Source organism: Micromesistius poutassou (assembly GCF_964030765.1).
Source record: "Micromesistius poutassou genome assembly, chromosome: 2".
Taxonomy (NCBI): Eukaryota; Metazoa; Chordata; class Actinopteri; order Gadiformes; family Gadidae; genus Micromesistius; species Micromesistius poutassou.
In genome coordinates this window covers 6,234,456-6,253,239 of record NC_140272.1, presented here as the reverse complement: position 1 = coordinate 6,253,239, position 18,784 = coordinate 6,234,456, and the positions used below count along the sequence as shown (strand labels likewise).

Sequence of the window (18,784 nt, the reverse complement as noted above, 5' to 3'; positions counted from 1 at the left end):
GCAGCAGGGAAACGCTTGAGCGTTGAATAGATTCATATGAATATTCATATGGATATGCATTTTAATATAAATTGGAATATTAATGTATTGCATTTATATTCGTGGTTAAATCTGAATTATATCGTGGTTAAAATGGTGTTTGGCAACTTACTGTTAGAACATGGTACAAAAGGATTCAGGTCAGCAAAATGTTGTTCATTCAATCAGTTTATTTCAAATAACTTGCCCAGGATAAAGATTTGGATTGAATTTCTTTTAAGTTCAATAAGTACACTTAAATTCAATTCTGAACTAACCGTCATGATACGATTCTTTATTTGAACATAACACCAATGCTGGATAAACTGAGTAAAAGGTGTCCCTGTCTCTACAGAAATAAAAACATTTTATGTATTCTTGTGAACTTTCCAATTATTCTATTAAATGTGGATGGTGATATTGTCCAGGCAGATCTTCACACAAGTCCATTGAGTCATCAGGCTTTGGCAGCCACCACTGCTTGTGAGGCCTGCTGGCTCTGTAGCTGCTGGATTTTGATGTTCATAACCTCCATCACGGCTGGAGAGAGAAACACAGCACAGCATGGTGTTAGGGGCGTCAGGGTGGGTGGCTGCCTGCTCTTACACACAGAGGGGTCACCTGACACACAGGGGGTCACCTGATGTGTGTGTTTTTGAGGACCTGCTTAAGGGAGGTCTGGACATTCTGTAAGAACGACTTCGGCCTCACAGTTTCTGTGCATTTTGATGCACACTACATATTTTCTTGTTTGGACCAACAAGCAGGATTTCTAGGTTTAGCCGATGACACGCTAATCATTTAAAAAACCTGTGCTGCAATGAGGCCAAAGAATTTAATGTTTATTTATTTATTTATGTCTTTCAAAGAACTGTGACTGTGAAGAAGCTGGTTGGACATGAAACTGAAGTAAATGGTAAATGGACTGCGTTTATAAAGCTCTTATCTAACCAGTGGCCACTCAAACGATTTACAATACTGATTAACATTCCCACATTCACACACCGATGGCAGTGTCAGCCATGCAAGGCGACAGCCAGCTCGTCAGGAGCAGGTAGAGTGAGGTGTCAGATGACCATGGAATGAACTCAAAAATGAGGACCACACTAGTGAAGTCCCAACCCCTACCTTGCTTCATGCCGTGCTTCTCCTGTAACGCCGGCTGGATCTTCTCGATCTGCTTTGTGAGGAAGTCTATTTTGCGTTTGAAGAATGCTTTAGAGTCGTTAACATTCTGAAAATGTAAACAACAAAAACGGTTTAACATGATCCGGACGTCCACACCCTCCTGAACGTTAAACACATAAACTGGGAACACATCTCTAAAGAACTGTTACCTTCTCCACATAGTATCCTGTCCCCACGTCAACGAGAACGTGCTCCACGTCGTTCAGTGTTCCCGGGACGTACATCTGAGGAGCATTGGTTAAGGACAACTGTACCCCCGAGATGGAACCAGAAATACAGCTTTCACCACCAAGTTTAAACTAGTCTGATCAAATGTCAACCGATCACAGTCGGTCCATAAGCTTTTTGCTTCACGTAAATCCTGCCATCGTGGACCAGAGGGTGGAGGCACCCTGCCTCTCAATGGTATGACTCGCTTCATCAAGGAACCGTCAAGACCTCCACAACAGACTGGACCGGTCAAGACCTCCACAACAGACTGGACCGGTCAAGACCTCCACAACAGACTGGACCGGTCAAGACCTCCACAACAGACTGGACCGGTCAAGACCTCCACAACAGACTGGACCGGTCAAGACCTCCACAACAGACTGGACAAGACCTCCACAACAGACTGCACCAGTCAAGACCTTCACAACAGAACAGACCGGTCAAGACCTCCACAACAGACTGGACCGGTCAAGACCTCCACAACAGACTGGATCACCACAACAAAAGGATACAGAGCTGGTCAGAGGAACGAGCAGTTCTTTTCCTGTGATTTAGAGGAAAGAGAGGTTAAATTAGTTTATACAGACTGCAACGATAGTCTTTAGCAAGAGATTGGCTGAAAAAAAAGACTTTATGCATTGCACACATCACATGTCAATTAGGTTTCTACGTAATACGATGACAGCTGTGCTGCAAGATCAAACAAGTCAAACAAACAAATCAATTGCAGACATATCTCTAGGAAAACCCAAGTTATTTACATTGTGTATCACAAGCACAGCTGTGTTACTAGCTCACCTTCGTTGCTTTTGTTCAGGACGTTCAAACTGTCTTTAGCCTCCACATACTTGGTCTGCACCACTTTGAGCTGACCTATCGATGACGTCAGGAACTCCACCTCCTGGGGAGCAGAAACACGAACAACGAGAATCAAGTCAAGGCTTAACATCGATGGAAACATCTACAGAAATGCGTGAAATTGACAGCTGTGGACGACTACCCATCTACAAATGTAAGGACAGGCAGAAGAACGACAAGAGCCCTCTTATCATAACGTTAGGTGGAACATCTATCAGGGGACTGAGGAGACAGACGGGCGTGACTGACTGTGTCTGCAGCCTTTCTCCTCCAAACACCCCAACCACCCGCACTCAGCGCCATGGGTGGGTCCGCACGGACAGATACTGAGAAGACACAGAGTACATGTTGTAAATAAAATCCAGTTACCTGATCAAATTGAGTTTTTAGTCCTTCTAATTGCTGAAGAGAAAGCTCAGTCAGATTGACCGCCATGTTGGAAGCGTGAGGAGGCGAGACTACCAAACGGGAGCGTGTCCGGGTTAAGCCGAGCGGTGGGGCGGGCGTTGTGAGAGCAGCGCCCCCTTCTGGTGAAAAACAATGTTTGTTTCAAAAGACAAACTATGCATACGAAATATGGTTGTCATTTATGCTTTAGCTTCAATATTATGGACTACAAATAACACTTGTCTACCTGGAAATTATATTAAACTACAATGGCTTACAATTCAACTCAACGACATAACTTTGTAGGTTATGTACACACTAATGACATGAACATGTTCAGTCAAGGTATCTTATCTATGAAGATTACCTCAAGTCATTGATTTACTACATGATCTTTCAAATTTAGATTAGAGGTCCTGCAGTATCACCATAAAAAATTAAATACAAGACAGTGTTTTAGTGAAAGCAGAAATCCTTTATTCAAAATTTTACAACACGCATGCTTTAAAACATTTGAATTACCTGCACTCCATGAAATAAAAAAATACCCATTACATAAATACATTGCCATAAATTAGCATTTGAATTGAAAAATACAATCTATAAAAATCGGTTTAGGATTACACAAGCAACAATTTTAGATAAAAATAAAAATATATATATATACTGGATCAGAGCGGTTATTTCAGGTTTATTGGTAGACTTTACACCACCCTAATACTGCATCAGAGAGGTCTTTAAGGATGTATTGGTAGTATACACAGCCCTAATACTGCATCAGAGGTTATTTCAGGTGCACTGGAAGCCCTTACACCACCCTAATGCTCCATCAGAGGTTATTTCAGGTGCACTGGAAGCCCTTACACCACCCTAATGCTCCATCAGAGGTTATTTCAGGTTTACTGGTAGACTTTACACCACTCTAAAGCTCCAACAGGTTAGTTCAGGTGTACTGGTAGCCCGTACACCAGGTGTATTGGTAGACTATACACCACACTAATGCTACATCAGAGAGTTTATTTCAGGTGCACTGGGAGCCCGTACACCACGGGCGCCGCCCCGATCAGGTGTCTGAGGTGCGTGGCCTGGCGCGCGGGCCCCATGTAGTCCAGGAGGGGGGCCCCGGACGCGGCCGACAGCCAGGACTCCAGCAGGACCGTGGTGAAGCGGTCGATGTCCCGGTCTGTGACGTCCCACAGGGTCCCCAACACCAGCGGGCTGCAGGGAGGCAAGGGCCCATGAGCAACGCACCGCAGGCAAGTCAGCACGAATCACCAGATTTAAGATCGGTATCAGTATCAAAACTCATCAGTCCTAGTGAGTGAGTCCTGTGTGTATCACAGTCCTAGTGAGTCCTGTGTTACAGCCCTACATAGTCAGTGTGTATCACAGTCCTAGTGAGTATGTGTGTATCACAGCCCTTGTGAGTATGTGTGTATCACAGCCCTTGTGAGTATGTGTGTATCACAGTCCTAGTGAGTCCTGTGTGTATCACAGTCCTAGTGAGTCCTGTGTGTATCACAGTCCTAGTGAGTATGTGTGTATCACAGTCCTAGTGAGTATGTGTGTATCACAGCCCTAGTGAGTCCTGTGTGTTACAGCCCTACATTTACATTTAGGGCATTTAGCAGACACTTTTATCCAAAGCAACTTACAATAAGTACATTTGTCATAAGAAGTGAAACAATATATCGCCGTCGGTACAGTAAAGACGTTCATAGAACCAAGTGCTAGTACTAACAATTGCCAGGCTAACCCCATTCCCCGTATACAGCAGGGATAGCTAGCTACTGCAGATGCTACACAACTAAGTACATGCTACACAACATGCATACAGTGAGTCCTGTGTGTTACAGCCCTAGTGAGTCCTGTGTGTTACAGTTTGTTGGGTTACCAGCCGGCTGTGAGGTAGTGGAGGATGATGCCCGTTCCCTCCAGGTCTCCGCGCACCGCCAGGGCCGCACTGCTGCAGCCGAACAGCAGCGCCGCCGCCCGCAGGTCTTGCTTCAGGAGGCTCCGGCCGTCCAGGTAGCGGGCGCCAGCGCCGTGGCCCACGTAGCTGAGGGCACACGGAGGGAGAGAGAGAGAGAGGAGGCTCAGAGAAAGAAAGAAAGAAAGAGAGAGAAGCACAGAGGCCCAGTCATAGCAGGGGCTCCCAGTGGCTGCTTCATGACACGTTCTCCCAGCATGCAAGCGTCAAAACCAGCACAGACACATTCTACATAAAAAACTTCACAATGATTTAAACTTTACTTTGGTATAAATCATTATGAATGTTTTTATGTGGAATGTTCTGTCCAATCAGACACAGTTCAGAGTACAAGGAAATCTTGAATATGCACTTCAAATTTGAACTTCCACATTTGCACTTCCAATGTTCGTCAAGCTTGTGAAATTATATCTTAATCTGTCCCAAAACTCACATGTAGAGGTCTTTGGTAGCCACCGCTTCCAGCAGCTGGGCGGAGTCAGGGACCGCGCCACACACACCCTTCCAGTCGCGCTGACTGAGAGATAAACCACAGGGGGGTCAGGGAACATGGAAGGAGACGTGACCGCTCCACAAATGTACAGCGTGTCAAAAGTCTGGTCCACCATGATGAGGTCATCTCCAGTCTCACCTGCTGAACAGGTCTTTGAAGCGGTCCTGCGTGTCGCTCAGGTTGGCGTCGGGGTTCAGCACGTAGAACACCTGCTTGGGGTCCACCCCCTGCTCCAGGATGCCCCGGGGGTCCCACTGCGGGGGGGGGGGGGGGGGGGGGGGGGGGGGGGAGCATGATTAGAATCCGGAACGCTCCAGACCATACAGCAAGGCATCTTGGGTAGGTTGGGTCAGGGCCTACCTCTCTCTGAAGGCAGGCTCCCAGCAGGGAGTGTAGAGATGGCATCCTTGTCACCGAGCGAGGCCTCAGGCACAGCATGCACTCCCACGGTAGTTTCTGGAGGTGCTGGAAGAGTTAGGAGACAGAGGTCATTATCATCTCCTCTCTGTACAAATCCTAGTCTGACCCTTTATGGAGCCTCCACACTGGCCTGCTTCACCGTAGCCCTGGGAGACTGACCAAGAGGAGGACCTCACCTTGTCCAGGATGAGAACCACGTGACCCGTGGGTTCTGCCCGGTCCGCCAGGCGGGAGACGGCCTCCTGGAGGACCGCGTCACACCGGCCGTCCCAGGCGGAGGACAGGCCCTGGGAGAAGAGCTGCAGGTCTTCAGGACCCAGCAGAGGAGCTGCAGAGAGGAATACCTAGAACACAGCCCCATGGGGAGGGACCGTCCATCAGAGAGAGAGAGACAGAGACAGAGACAGCGACAGAGACTCTCTCTCTCTCATCAGTGGGTCCATGTGAAGGCCTCTGGACAGACAGACAGACAGACAGACAGACAGACGCGTCCTACCTTCAGCATGTCCTCGCTGGCCACCAGGCCTCTGGCCGCCATCACGGCCTGCAGCCGCCGGGCCTGGACCGACAGCTCCGGGTCAGAGGTCAGTGGGAGCAGCATGCTCCTCCAGCAGCCCAGCAACGCCTCCATGCTCTCCAACATCCGCTACCGAGAAGAACAACAAGGCATTCTGACCCGGCCCTTCACCAAGACATAAACCCTCACGTGTAGTTCCTCTAACAGCCTTTAGGTGGTTCACAGTGGAGACTAACATGTAGTGCCTCCAATATCTACAGTCCCAGAGCCACAACACGCACAGAGACAGTGAGTGAGTGAGTGAGAGAGTGAGTGTACCTGTAGCCGTGCATCCAGCCCCCGGCGGCCCTCCCACCACCGGGCCTTCTCCAAGATCGAACTGATCACCTTCTGCTCTGCCTGGACACGGTCCATCTCCTGGACCAGCCCGCTGACACGCTGCTGCAGGGAGAGGGGACGACCGTCACCATTCCATTTTCTCTTCTACATCTCTTATGTTCTTAACCACTGTTCTGTGCTGCATTCCTGCTGCAACACCCACATCTCCAGTCTCAGTTTAACAGTACATTTATAAATATATCCCATAATATGGTCCTCTCGGCTCCCCCTACCACATCGGACTCCTGCCGTGTAGCCGATATCTGAGCATCTGATTAGATTCAAACCATCGCCATGTTAGCATCTTCCCTCCCGGGCGTCGCCTGGTCATGTTACCATGGCTTCACCCCTGAGCGCGTCCTCACCTGTGGGCCGGAGGAGGGGATGTGGACGGTGACGGGGGCGGAGCCTCTCTCCAGACGGGTCAGCAGCAGGCTCTCTCCCATCTCCCCGGGCCGCACCCCCACCAGGGACATCACGCACACCGTCAGCCCTGACCAGGGGGGGGGGGGGGGGGGGAGGGAGCAGGAGAGCGTTTAGAGGAGGAGCCAACAAGCACGCAGCTTTAGCGTTGTATGAAGACCAGGAGCGCTATGGCAATGAGTTAGACTGGGTAGCCCCGCCCATTCTACCGGCGATTTGAGTTCACCCTGCAGAAGGGAGAAGAGCAATACATTTCTTTCTAGTTTCGATACGTTTTTGCGGGAGCCAATCACCAAGCTGGCTTTTCCCCCTGGTGCGCTATTGGCTGGTTTAACACAATGACGACAGGAAAGTGACAGCAAGCACCCAATTGCGTACATTGGTCAATTTAACTCCGCCCGTTGATCACGCCTCTTGTGCTGAAGAAAATGACAGCAGCTTCCCCAGACCAGCGTGCGATCTAGGATTGAGTTTGGTCTGGCAATAGCCAGGCTAGCGATGAGTAAGACTGAATTAATGGCCACACAGCGCTTCCGTTCACCTGAGGGCAGCTGGTCCACTTGCTGCATGAAGTCCTGGCTCTGCTGCCGGGGGAAGGTCTCAGGACAGGCGACAGGGAAGCAGAAGAGCTGCTCCAGCCGCTCCAGCCTGCCCTCTAGAGGCAGCTCCGGACTCTCCTCCAGGCGCAGAGACGCCAGCTGCTCCGTCAGCTCGTTGGAACTCCTCTTCAGTTTCCTGATTCCGATGAGACGACCATGATTAGAACTCAGACCGCAAACTCTGATAGCGAAAACACATCGGAGCAGACCAATGATGATTAAAGATTGAGCGGGGGACCGGGGGACAGACGCGTACTTGAGGCGGCTGGCGAGGTGCCTCAGCGTGTGGTGGCGGTGGGCCACGCCCAGGGAGTGCGTGTGGAGCATGGCGGCGGCGGGGGCGTCCCGCTGGCCCAGGCTGAGGGCCAGGAGGGCGCACAGGGCGGGGTACAGGCCCGGGGAGGGGAGGTGCTGCAGGGCCAGCCAGGCGGAGCGCAGCAGAGGCTGGACGCTCTCCAAGGAGAGGACCTCTATAATTCAACATGGAGACAGAAGGAGGAGACCTTCATCTTGACCCATTTAAAACTGTTTTAGGTGACCTTTTACATTTACATTTAGCAGACACTTTTTTATCCAACGCGACTTACAATAAATACATTTGTCAGAAGAAGCGAAAGAACAATATATCGCCGTCGGTACAGTAAGGATGTTCTTAGAGTGCCAAGCACTAACAATCGCTAGATTAACCACATCCAGTATATAAAAATAATATAATAACATAATATAATAATGAATATGATATCAGATCGTGTAGAGCAGACAACACTTGTGATGGAAGGATCTTCACCTGGCAGAGCGTCTGAAGGAGCCAGGTGACCCGGTAGACCTCCCATCAGAGGACCCGGTCTGCTGAGCAACGTGGACCGACCGCCCCCCTCCAGGTCCCCACACCGGTCCCTCCGCAGGACCTCAAGGTCTGCGTCTGCACAACGGACACAGAGCGTGTTGTGAATGAAACAGACATGTACGAACGAGTGAAACCTAAATGTTTTAAAAGAGTTCATGTCTCTGGACCTCAACAGGTCTCTGAGTGGCAGAAGACCTTCTGACAGCAGAAGACCTACTGACGGCAAAAGACCTTCTGATAGCAGGCGTGTGGGTTCCCTACTTGCTGCGGCGTTGTCCTCTGCGTCAGACCCCCGGAGGACCTCCATGCTAAGGTCCAGCACCGCCGCATCCATCTCCTCCTCGATGGTCCTCATCTTCTCCGGCTGGGCCTCAGCCCCCCCGGCCAGCGGCCTCCTGCCACGTCTGGGTGGGGCCGCCTCTTCCTCAGAAGAGGAAGGAGGCCGAGGCTGAACAGTGGTCTTCTTCCTGCCGGGCCTCTTGACGGGGGCCTCCAGTAGGGGAGTCTCAGGGGCCGCTTTGGGGCCCCGCCCTGCCGCCCTGCTGGCCGCGGCGGTGGTGCGCTTCTTGGGCACCGTCGCCTTGGCCTTGAGCTCCACCTCCTCCGCGTCACTCTCGTCACTGAACTCCACCTGCGAGAGAAGATGGTGTTCAGAGGAAGGGGCAGAGGGGAACGCGGACGGGTCCGACATGAAGAACCAAACTGAAGTCGCGGTTTACCTTGAAGCGGGACTTGTTTGTGCGTTTGGGCGCGCCGGGTACGGGCTGAGGCTTCTCTTGAACCGGAGACCCTTCCTCATACACTTGGAACTGCATTCGAGTAGAGGCTCTAGCCGGTGCCCTGGAGGGCCCGACCCGGGTTCTGGGGACCGGGGTACAGACCACGGTGGGGACCTCTGTGTCAAAGGCGAAAGAGCTGAGCTCCTTCCCCGCCGCTTTGGCTCTCGACGGTCTGACGGCAGCTGGGGTTCTGGGGAGCTTGGCTCTGGAGGAGGAGCTGCTCACCTTGACGTTAGGGAGCAGAGCGCTGGTCTTCTTTGGCTCTTTCGTCTTGGTAGGAAGCGCAGAGTCTTTGACGGTACCGTCGGGGTCCTGAGGCTTCTTAAGGCCGTCCAGAGGCGGGGTCGATGGTCTCAATGCAGACCGTTTGGTGTCTCTGGGCGGATTCCAGGTCCATGCGCTGGAGAAGAGCTCCTCTGGGCTGCAGTTCCTCTTCCCAGCCAGGGTGAGAAGGGACGCCATGGCCTTGGTGGCCATCAGCCCGGCCCTCGCAAGCCTTAGCACGGGGGAGGGCTTCACACTCACAAAGGCAAGGCCGGCCTCCAAGATGTCCCACACGTCCTGGACCGGGTCCAGCCGGGGCCCGAGGCTGGCCAGGGCCATGCTGAGGTAAGTGCGACCGACCACGTCCAGCATCAGCCCGGGCTCCACGGGCCCCTGAGCGGGGGCCGCCGAGGGGAACAGCACAGCCAGCCGGGCTGAGAGCTTCTCCGTGACGCTCTTGCAGCGGGTCAGCGCGGTGCGGTGCAGGATCCGGCTGACGCGCCCATCGCTGGGATCCAGCAGGAGGGCCAGGTCGGCCTGGGCAGCGGCCCAGCGCGCCGTGACGCGGCCCAGGCAGGGCGTGGCGCAGCAGGGGCAGCGGCAGCCGGCCGCGTGGGCCAGGGAGGAGAGCCAGCGGCGGGGCTGGGTCTTCAGAGGCGGGGAGCTGCCCTGGTCCTTCTCCACGGCCTCCTTGGTGAACCACCGGGTGCTGAGGAGCCCACTGTAGTCCTCGTCCGGGCTCGGCGGCGGAGCCGGGGGCTTGGCGGCCGGCCGGCCCTTCCTGGGTTTGATCTTCACGTCCGTCTTCTGCTCGGGGCGAGCGACGTCTAGAGGACGGGAAGACACAATTCATGAACACCTGAACCCATGAACCCCTGAACTCATGAAGACATGAACTCATGAACCGAAGGGGAACTCTTCTAACCCTCAGCATCAGGTCACTCACCCATACAGAGCTCCAGAAGGTTCTTCACTTTGTCCAGGTCAAAGCCGCTCTCCTCCCGCTCCCCTTTCATCATCTCTAGCTCCGCCTTCACCACCAGCAGCTCCGCACAGCTGAACCACAAAACATTCAGGGCAATAAATACTAATACAAATCAGAAAAAAGGTAGAAAATAAATGTCATTATAAATCAATTGTTTCCTTCATTTTTGGTTTTTAAATAACTAGGGACCAAAGCCTGGTTTTAAAATAGAGGACGCCATTAAACAGCTGTAGTGTGAGCGTCCAGGCCTACGTACTGGCTGACGGCCTGCAGCTTGGCGGACATCTCCAGGGCCTCCAGGAGCTGCAGCTTGGCGTCGTGCACCGCCCCGCTCCGGCTCCACACCGCCACCATCTTCAGCGAGCAGCCCAGCAGCTCAGAGAGCAGCAGCCACTTCAGGGACAGGTTGTCCCCTGGCGCACACACACACACACACACACACACACACACAGTTAGAGACTGACGTCAGGGATCCACAGGCTCCTTTCACTCTGGCGGTGGCTTCCCCCCGGTACATCTAACCCCGCCCCCTGGTCCCTCTGACCCCGCTCCTGTACCTTCCTTGGCTCCTTTGACCCCGCCCCCTGGTCCCTCTAACCCCGCCCCCAGGTACCTGCCTTGGTCTATGAAGCGCGTGTCTGAGGTGCCGCTGATGCGCATGAAGAGGCCGTTCCCCACCAGGGTCACCAGCAGGCTGGCCAGCAGCTTCAGCGCTCTGTACATCGCCGTGTCGGCGCTGTGGAACCCTGAAACGCAAAAGACCAGCAGCCAATGAGAGTGCAGTGTGTCTGAGCGGTGGTGTGGGCGTGTCTGAGCGGTGGTATGGGCGTGGCTGTGCGGCGGCTGAAGGCGGAGGCCCACCATGCTGGGCGATCTGCTGCCGCAGGGCGGCGGGCAGGGCGCCGGCGTCCAGGCCAAGGTAGGAGCTGCAGGCCTGGAGCGCCTGGGCCCGCAGCAGGTACCAGCTCTTGGACTGCCTCTGTTCGTTCACCTCCTGGAGCACCTCACACAGGAAGGGCACGCCGCGCTCCACCTGCAGACAGCCCCCGGCCACATGTTGGGGTTAACACCTACACCAACATCTCCACAGACCAGCCCCCGGTTGAGGTTAACATCGCCACAGAGAGCCCCCAGTTGAGGTTAACATCTCCACTAACATCACCACAGAGCAGCCCCCAGCCACATGTTGGGGTTAACATCTCCACTAACGTCACCACAGAGCAGCCCCCGGCCACATGAGGTTAACATCTCCACAGAGCAATCGTTTTTGTATTAATCTGATAAACAACCTAATATTTTTCTATAGCTATCGGCAGCAGACGTGTACAGTATTATAACCTCATGATTCAACAACACAATTATATTCCAATCCGTTTTCTGTCAACCACTAACGAGCTCAAGGTCTCATTAGCGCCGCGTGAGAGACCCCTCGGCCCCCCGGTTAGGGCTGTGGGAGGACGGGACAGTCCCGCGCTGTAGGTGGGGATGTGGACTCACCTGTCCTGTACTGTAGCAGCACTGGGCCCTCAGCAGGACAGCGTACAGTGCCAGGGGACAGGGCTCCTCAGGAGGGCCCTCGGTGCTCAGGTACGGCTCCGCCTCCACCAGCAGACCCTGAAGCAGAACAGTCATATGTTGGGGTGAATGAACCTGAGCAGGTCGATCTTGAGATGCATGTGAGAATACCGTCGGCCACAGCGCTGATTATTTGTTAACAAAAGATTATGCTAAATAAAACTGGGATACAAGACACACACGCCAAGCTCCTCCTTGTACACGTTGGGTTAACAGTGTTAATGTGAAAGTTGCTTGTTAGCTGTAATTTCAGGTGAAAGTAATGGAAACCAGTTCATTCCACACAGGCGTTCCCACGGCGACCAACCTCAGCCAGTTCAGGACAGCCCAGGTCCAGCAGGACGCGGGCCGAGTGGCACAGCGACCCGGCGCATCCTTTAGCGTCGTCAAGGCGACGGGCCAGGTCCAAGGAGAGCTGGTAGGCTTCCAGAGCCTTCAGCGGCTGGTGAAAGAGAGGACCACACACAGTTTGGGTGCTAAGTGAAGACCTCTCATACACAGCCAGTCTCACATAGGTCAGTGCTGTACTGGTTAGAGTGTTCTGGTGCTGTACTGGTTAGGGTGGGTCTGGTGCTGTACTGGTTAGGGTATTCTGGTGCTGTACTGGTTAGGGTGGGTCTTGTGTTCTGGTGCTGTACTGGTTAGGGTGGGACTCGCTCTACCTTCCCCATGAGTCTGAAGAGGGCGGCGGTCAGAGTGATGGAGCTGTAGCTCTGCTTGGGACAGCGGAGCTCTGACACGACGTCGCTCTGCAGGAGAGAGGACCAGATGTCCAGGGCTCTGTCCAAGGGCTGGCAGAACTCTGAGGGAAACATTCAGCACATGGATGGATCAATAGACCATGACATGCTGAGGTGGAGAGCCAGTACATCTCCCACTACTGACTCTCAAGAAGAAGAGTTATACAGTCAGCCTCTACACGGTCTGGCTCAGAGTGGTGGAAGCAGGATTATGAAAGAGGTCTCCTACTGCTCTCTGCTGCTAAGTCGAAGAACAGGCCCTCGTAGACCAGGCTGCTGTCCTGGGTCTTCTGCTTGTCCTCGTAGTCCATGTCGTTGGTCCCCGTGGGATTGGCCACACACTGAGTCTTCTCTTGTATGTCCTGCCGTTTCTTGTCCTTGTCAATGGCCTAAACCAATCAGATGGGACAGGATGAAACCACGTGAACATCGGTGCTCCTGGACAAAGTGTGTAGTGAACGCATTTAAGATCTGCTAAGGATTTGGATCTCAGAGAACAAGCCATACCGTCTGCAGGTTCTTCTCCAGGGTGCAGATGTAGAGCCACAGCAGGACCTGGGCTTTGTCGTCCTTCAACCGCACAGCGTTGTCAGCGGTCTCTGGCTCCTCCTCCAGCAACCGCAAAGCCTCATGGGTAAAATCCACCGCCAGGCTGCACGGGACACATACATAGAGATGTTCTGGTACTGATACAAGTGTCAGAAATTGCAGAAATACAGCATTTTAGGCAGTATCGGTTATTGGTGAGTACACAAGCCAATGCGCCAATTAGGGCTTAACGATTAATCGAATCAAATTGAAATCGAGATGTAATAGAACACAATTTTTTTTTTTGTCATTTGTAACCGTTACTGACGTTACTGATGGAGATCAGTAAGATTTATATATATTTTTATTTTACAATTCAATAGTTAAATAAAGATGTTATAATATCAATTAATCTCAACACATCGGCCTGGCCTAAAGGAAAGAGCAGTTTATATGTTGACTGGTTCTAATGTTGTGTTGGTCATACTAAATTATGATTTATTGCTTTTTTAGTGAATAATACAGAACATAAGGAACTTACTACACTTTAAAAATCGCATATTAAGTCGATATATATATATATATATATATAGGTCAAATTAACCACAATTCGATTATTTCCTCAAATTGTTCAGCCCTAGCGCCGATCCAATACCACCAGCTAATCCAGAAGCCCAGTTCAAGCGACCCCTGGGGGCCCTACCAGTCCGTCTGCTCCTTAAAGTCCTGGAAGCACACAACGCGGGCCATCTCCCCCAGGTACACGGCCCGCAGGTGGGTGTGGGCGCTGTCCTCGTGACAGAGCTCCAGCAGGTCACACAGGGCGTTGTAGCGCTCCTGGCTGGTGTCCGCCGGCAGCTCTCTGTAGGCGTGTAGCTCCTCCGTCAGCAGGCCCAGCAGAACGCCCTCGTCGGGGGGGAGGTCCGGCCCAAAGCCGTCGCGCAGAGTCCTGGATACCAGGAGAGAGGCATCAGGGGCCTGGTTCTCCAATTGTTTGGTCTTGCATACATGCCTGCTAGGTTTTTGGAGGAGGAAAGGGTCTTTTGAAACAAAAATCTAACTTTCATAAATTAAATCGAAGCTAAGACTCACTTGTTCAGAGTTCACCTGGACCCTGCACAGCCCCTTACCCCCCCCCAACCCTCTTAAGCACAATTAGTCTTATTGTATGTTGTACGCCCTGACACTTAAAAATAGTACATAGCATTGTGTAGCGTCTTACCCTAGCTATCTGTGTTGTATACGGGGAATGGGTTAACCTAGTGATTGTTAGTGCTTGGCCCTTGGTTCTATGAACATCCTTAATGTACCGACAGACATATATAGTTGTTTCTCTTTCTTCTGACAAATGGACTTATTGTAAGTCACTTTGGATAAAAGCATCTGCTAAAAGCCCATTTAGCAGACGGCGCTAATGCTAAATGGGCTCATGCTCATATTTTCGGAGATTCTCTTTACATCCCGACAGCCATCAATCAATCACACGCTGGGTAAATGCACCCGGTGTCTGGGCGGTCGCAGGCCGTGATACGCTGACAGAAGAGCCTACCTGAGGCGGAGGTCCTCCTCTCCAGCGCGGGCCGCTTCCGCCTTGGTGCGGACCCACAGGGAGACGGGCTCCGCCATGTGGGCCAGCACGGCTGGCCCCAGGGCCTTCAGCCACACCATGACCCAGTCCAGCGCCCGCTCCAGCCGCCCACAGCGCCGGGAGCTCTGCACGGCCAGCCTGAAGGGCAGGCTGAACTACAGACGCACACAGGGGACCACGGATCAGGAAAACTACTTAATCATGTGTCACGTAGGCAGAAGAATTGCCCTGGAAACTATTCAGCTCAATAACCCACTAAAATAAGTTTTTCAGCTAGTTCAAAACAACCACACCACAAGCACTTATGTATGTTGTACTTCCTTGGCACATAAAGATAGTACTTAGCATTGTGTAGCATCTTATCCTAGCTATCTTTGTTGTATACAGGGGGGAATGGTTTAACCTAGTGATTGTTAGTGCTTGGAACTTGTAAGTGCTTGGCATGTTCTATAAACATCCTTACTGTACTGACAGCGATATATTGTTGTTTCTCTTTCTTCTGATGAATGGATTTATTGTAAGTTGTAAAAGTGTCTGCTAAACACCCTGAATGTAAATGTACCAACATCATTATGAACTTCAGATGCTGTTACAACAACGATGAATGCCCGCTCAGGGGGAACGAGGCCACTGGGAGGGTAAAGCACTCTGACCAACTCACTGCGTTCATGGACAGGGCTGCAGGGCCGTTCCTGCGCAGCTCCTGGCACAAGATCTCCACCAGCGTGAAGGCCTGCTCGTACAGCCGGCGGTTGTGGAGTCCACAGACCAGTTTGCTCACGTCCGTCACTGAAGCACATGCCCACAGGCGTTCATACACATGCCCACAGGCGTTTATACACATGACCACGGGCAAGCAATGTCTCACTTTTCTCTGCCTACTGCTTGCTCTGCAGAGTTATGCAACGAACCCGACAAACCACGACTTCTAGAACCCACCTGCTTTGACATAAAGGTCCTGGCTGGTCAGCTTGCGTAGCTCCAGCATCAGTCGCCCTGTTGCCGCCTGACAGTACAGCAGCACTCTGTCCAGGGCCTCTCCCTCTTCCAGCTGGCAGACGCATCACACAGAGGGGAGCAGCACGTATTTAACATTAACCACAGTTACAACACATCCACATACAGAGAGGAGCACCACTGGACACTCGTATAAATATATTAACCACAGTTACATCCTCCAGCTGACATACACATCCACACACAGAGTAGCAACAGCGGATATCAACCAGGTTTCATTCGCATGATACCCTGTGCGGCTGCAGGCTCACCTGTGAGTCCAGCAGGCTGTCGTAGGCAAACAGGAACCCGTGACACATGCTGAAGCAGAGTGCCTGCTGGAGTCCTCTCTGCTCCGTCTGGGACGCCTCGTTCTGGGGCACGGGACAACACAGTAGACAGCACACTATCAATCAGTCACACACATTTACGAATGGACTTGCCTACATCTCTTTTGAGTGGTTTCCCCCGGTGTGCAGTCCACTTGGTTAACGCAATCATCATGTTTCTTTCAGCCGGGACATTGAGGAGTCGAGGACAGTCACCCACCTTCTGCAGTGCCTTGATGATGAGTTCCTGGTGCTCTTCAAGGAAGGAGAACCAGGCCAGGAGCACGGGGGCGGGGAGCTTGCTGCAGTGCCCGGCCTCCACGGCCCACAGCACCAGACCACAGCCCTCCAGGACGGCCTGGGTCTGCTGGGGCTCCGGGGGGCCCAAGAGAGACCTCAGGGCCCGGGCACATTCTGTAAACGCCTTGCCTCTCTCCTCGGCTAGGTCTTTAGCACTATGAATGTTTACAGCCCATCTAGCGAGCGCCAGGGGCAGCAGGCGGGGCATACAGTCGGTACATTGCCCGACCGCGCCCTCCACCTCGTCCACTAGACCGGATGCCAGCGGCGAGCAGCCGGCCTTGCAGAGCAGTTTAGCGGCAGCCAGGACCACCTTGGAGAGAGCAGGTAAGCTGGCGTGCCCTAGGAACTCCCCACTCCCACACTGACCGCTGCGCCAACAGCCATGGAAGAAAGACAGAGTTTCTTGGAGCGCGAAGTAGGCGTCGTCTGTGGTCAGCGTTCCACAGGCCTTTTGAAACGTGCCGAAGGCGTCTTCTGCGCCTTTGGAGCAGGAGAGAGGCGCCGTGCCGCCGCTGTCCAGCAGAAGGAGGAACTTCAGAGCCTGCATTTGGCCGTGCAACCTGACTTTGGGATTCAGCGTAATGTCATCTTTGGCTGCGGCGAGTCCATTCCATACAACAGCAAAACAGGTGCGCACAAAACCAGTGTAGTCTTCAGTCTGAAACAAAGAGTAGTCAGGTTTGACAGGGAATATACATTACATTTACATTTAGGGCACATTTACATTTAGCAGACGTTTTTATTTAAAGTGACTTTAAAGTAACAGTTCATACACACATTCACACACCGACGGTGAAATCAACCAGCCAGCTCGTCTGGAGCAGTTGGGGTAAGGCGTCTTACTCAGGATCACCTCAACACTCAGGAGGAGCCGGGGATCGAACTAGCAACCTTCCGTTCACAAGTAAACCCGCTCTACCTCCTGAGCTATGACGACCCGTAATATGAATGCATTCAGACATCCTGTAATGTTGAACAATAATGTGAGACAGACACATACCTGTTGCGGTGGAAGAAGCCTGCTGTGAAGCAGACCCCCCAGGTGACTACACAGACTCTGGGCTCCCAGAGAGCTGAGCTTCTTCACGATGTGGAAGACGATCTTCTCCATGTACAGAGGGCTTCTCTGGGCCATGTTCACTCCAGAGGCATCGTACCCATGGAGGGCTGCCTCCACCAGCCGGACCAGGCTGCTGATGTGCTCCAGGCCAGGGGGCCCAACCCCCAGCTGATGATTACAGGCTCTGATGATCCGGTCACAGATGGTGCGACCTTGGGTCCCGGCTCCGCTTCGGACATAACTCTGTCATGTGACCCAAAGAGATGAAGTCGTACATTATTAACCCCAGACGTGAAAATGCGTGAACAGAAAGTACAGTAAGGGTTACAGTAAGACTAGGTCTCCCTTCTTACCAGGACATCGAGTGGCTCATAGGACAACACTGCAGACAGACAGAACAACAACACTGCAGACAGACGGACAGAATGACAACACTGCAGACAGACAGAATGAGAGACAACAATGCAGGCAGAACGACAACACTGCACAGACAGACAACACTGCAGACAGACAGAGAGACAGCACTGCAGACAGACAACACTGCAGACAGAGACAACACTGCAGACAGACAACACTGCAGACAGACAACACTGCAGACAGACAGACAGACAACACTGCAGACAGACAGACAACACTGCAGACAGACAACACTGCAGACAGACAACACTGCAGACAGACAGAGAGACAACACTGCAGACAGAACGACAACTCTGCAGACAGACAGGAGGACAACACTGCAGACAGACAGAGAGACAACACTGCAGACAGACAGACGGACGGACGGAGCTCCGCTGTTCTGAATTCACCTCGACTTCTTCGATCAAGATCGCCGTCTCTGTGGAAGAGGCGGTGCGCCGCGTGTATTCATCGGCCGTCAAACACTTCATTTTCCCAGCTGGAAGGCAACGATGGTAGAGAAGTAAATACAAGCTCGGCTGACAGCTCACGTTATGGGATCAGGTACCCTGAGACACATCAGCGGTTAACGTTACGGGAACACCGAACTAACAAACTAAATTGTTGTCTTACCGTTAGTGGACCCTCGAATAATCTTCTTGATGAAGCCCAAATGAATGTACAACCGCTTTATTTACTACTTGGTTTGCTCGTTTCCATGTCCAAGTGTTCGATATTCAAACAGTTGAACGCACGCAACACTTCTCCCCGCGCAGAGGATTTGAAAGCCTTTTTCAAACCAATCGTCTTTCACTTCCGCCAGAAGCCGGATGTGTGCACTGTGCAGCGTCTGGGTAATGTAGTTCTTAACGTAGATGAGCGTTTGAGATACAAATGACGACATTAAAACAAT

The 18,784-nt window shown here is 52.3% G+C and overlaps 2 protein-coding genes across 3 annotated transcripts; both read right to left on the bottom strand.

Annotated features, from left to right (window-relative positions):
• Positions 1 to 189: 189 nt before the first annotated feature.
• On the bottom strand, positions 190 to 2,728 carry pfdn5 (prefoldin 5). The gene is made up of 6 exons (XM_084463699.1): positions 2,644 to 2,728; positions 2,215 to 2,317; positions 1,929 to 1,960; positions 1,356 to 1,430; positions 1,147 to 1,252; positions 190 to 558 (listed from the first exon to the last, which is right to left on the bottom strand). Exons 1-6 carry the CDS (start codon positions 2,707 to 2,709, stop codon positions 476 to 478), a joined length of 465 nt encoding a protein of 154 aa, XP_084319825.1. The 5' UTR covers positions 2,710 to 2,728; the 3' UTR covers positions 190 to 475.
• Positions 2,729 to 3,158: 430 nt separating this feature from the next.
• espl1 (extra spindle pole bodies like 1, separase) lies at positions 3,159 to 18,640 on the bottom strand. 2 transcript variants are annotated; one of them, XM_084464329.1, is made up of 32 exons: positions 18,505 to 18,640; positions 18,282 to 18,370; positions 17,416 to 17,718; positions 16,333 to 17,073; positions 16,056 to 16,157; positions 15,727 to 15,838; positions 15,449 to 15,576; positions 14,749 to 14,942; positions 13,903 to 14,148; positions 13,179 to 13,323; positions 12,901 to 13,060; positions 12,594 to 12,733; positions 12,239 to 12,373; positions 11,854 to 11,970; positions 11,218 to 11,389; positions 10,974 to 11,102; positions 10,613 to 10,769; positions 10,318 to 10,427; positions 9,048 to 10,198; positions 8,590 to 8,959; positions 8,269 to 8,403; positions 7,738 to 7,951; positions 7,424 to 7,617; positions 6,825 to 6,952; positions 6,400 to 6,522; positions 6,061 to 6,210; positions 5,741 to 5,908; positions 5,505 to 5,609; positions 5,283 to 5,398; positions 5,085 to 5,168; positions 4,556 to 4,720; positions 3,159 to 3,879 (listed from the first exon to the last, which is right to left on the bottom strand). In XM_084464329.1, the coding sequence occupies exons 2-32, from the start codon at positions 18,360 to 18,362 to the stop codon at positions 3,678 to 3,680; spliced, it is 6,477 nt and encodes a 2,158-aa protein (XP_084320455.1). In that variant the 5' UTR covers positions 18,363 to 18,370; positions 18,505 to 18,640; the 3' UTR covers positions 3,159 to 3,677. The 2 variants fall into 2 exon arrangements, with proteins under 2 accessions (XP_084320455.1, XP_084320456.1); XM_084464330.1 differs by having other exon boundaries at positions 6,400 to 6,519.
• Positions 18,641 to 18,784: the final 144 nt, after the last annotated feature.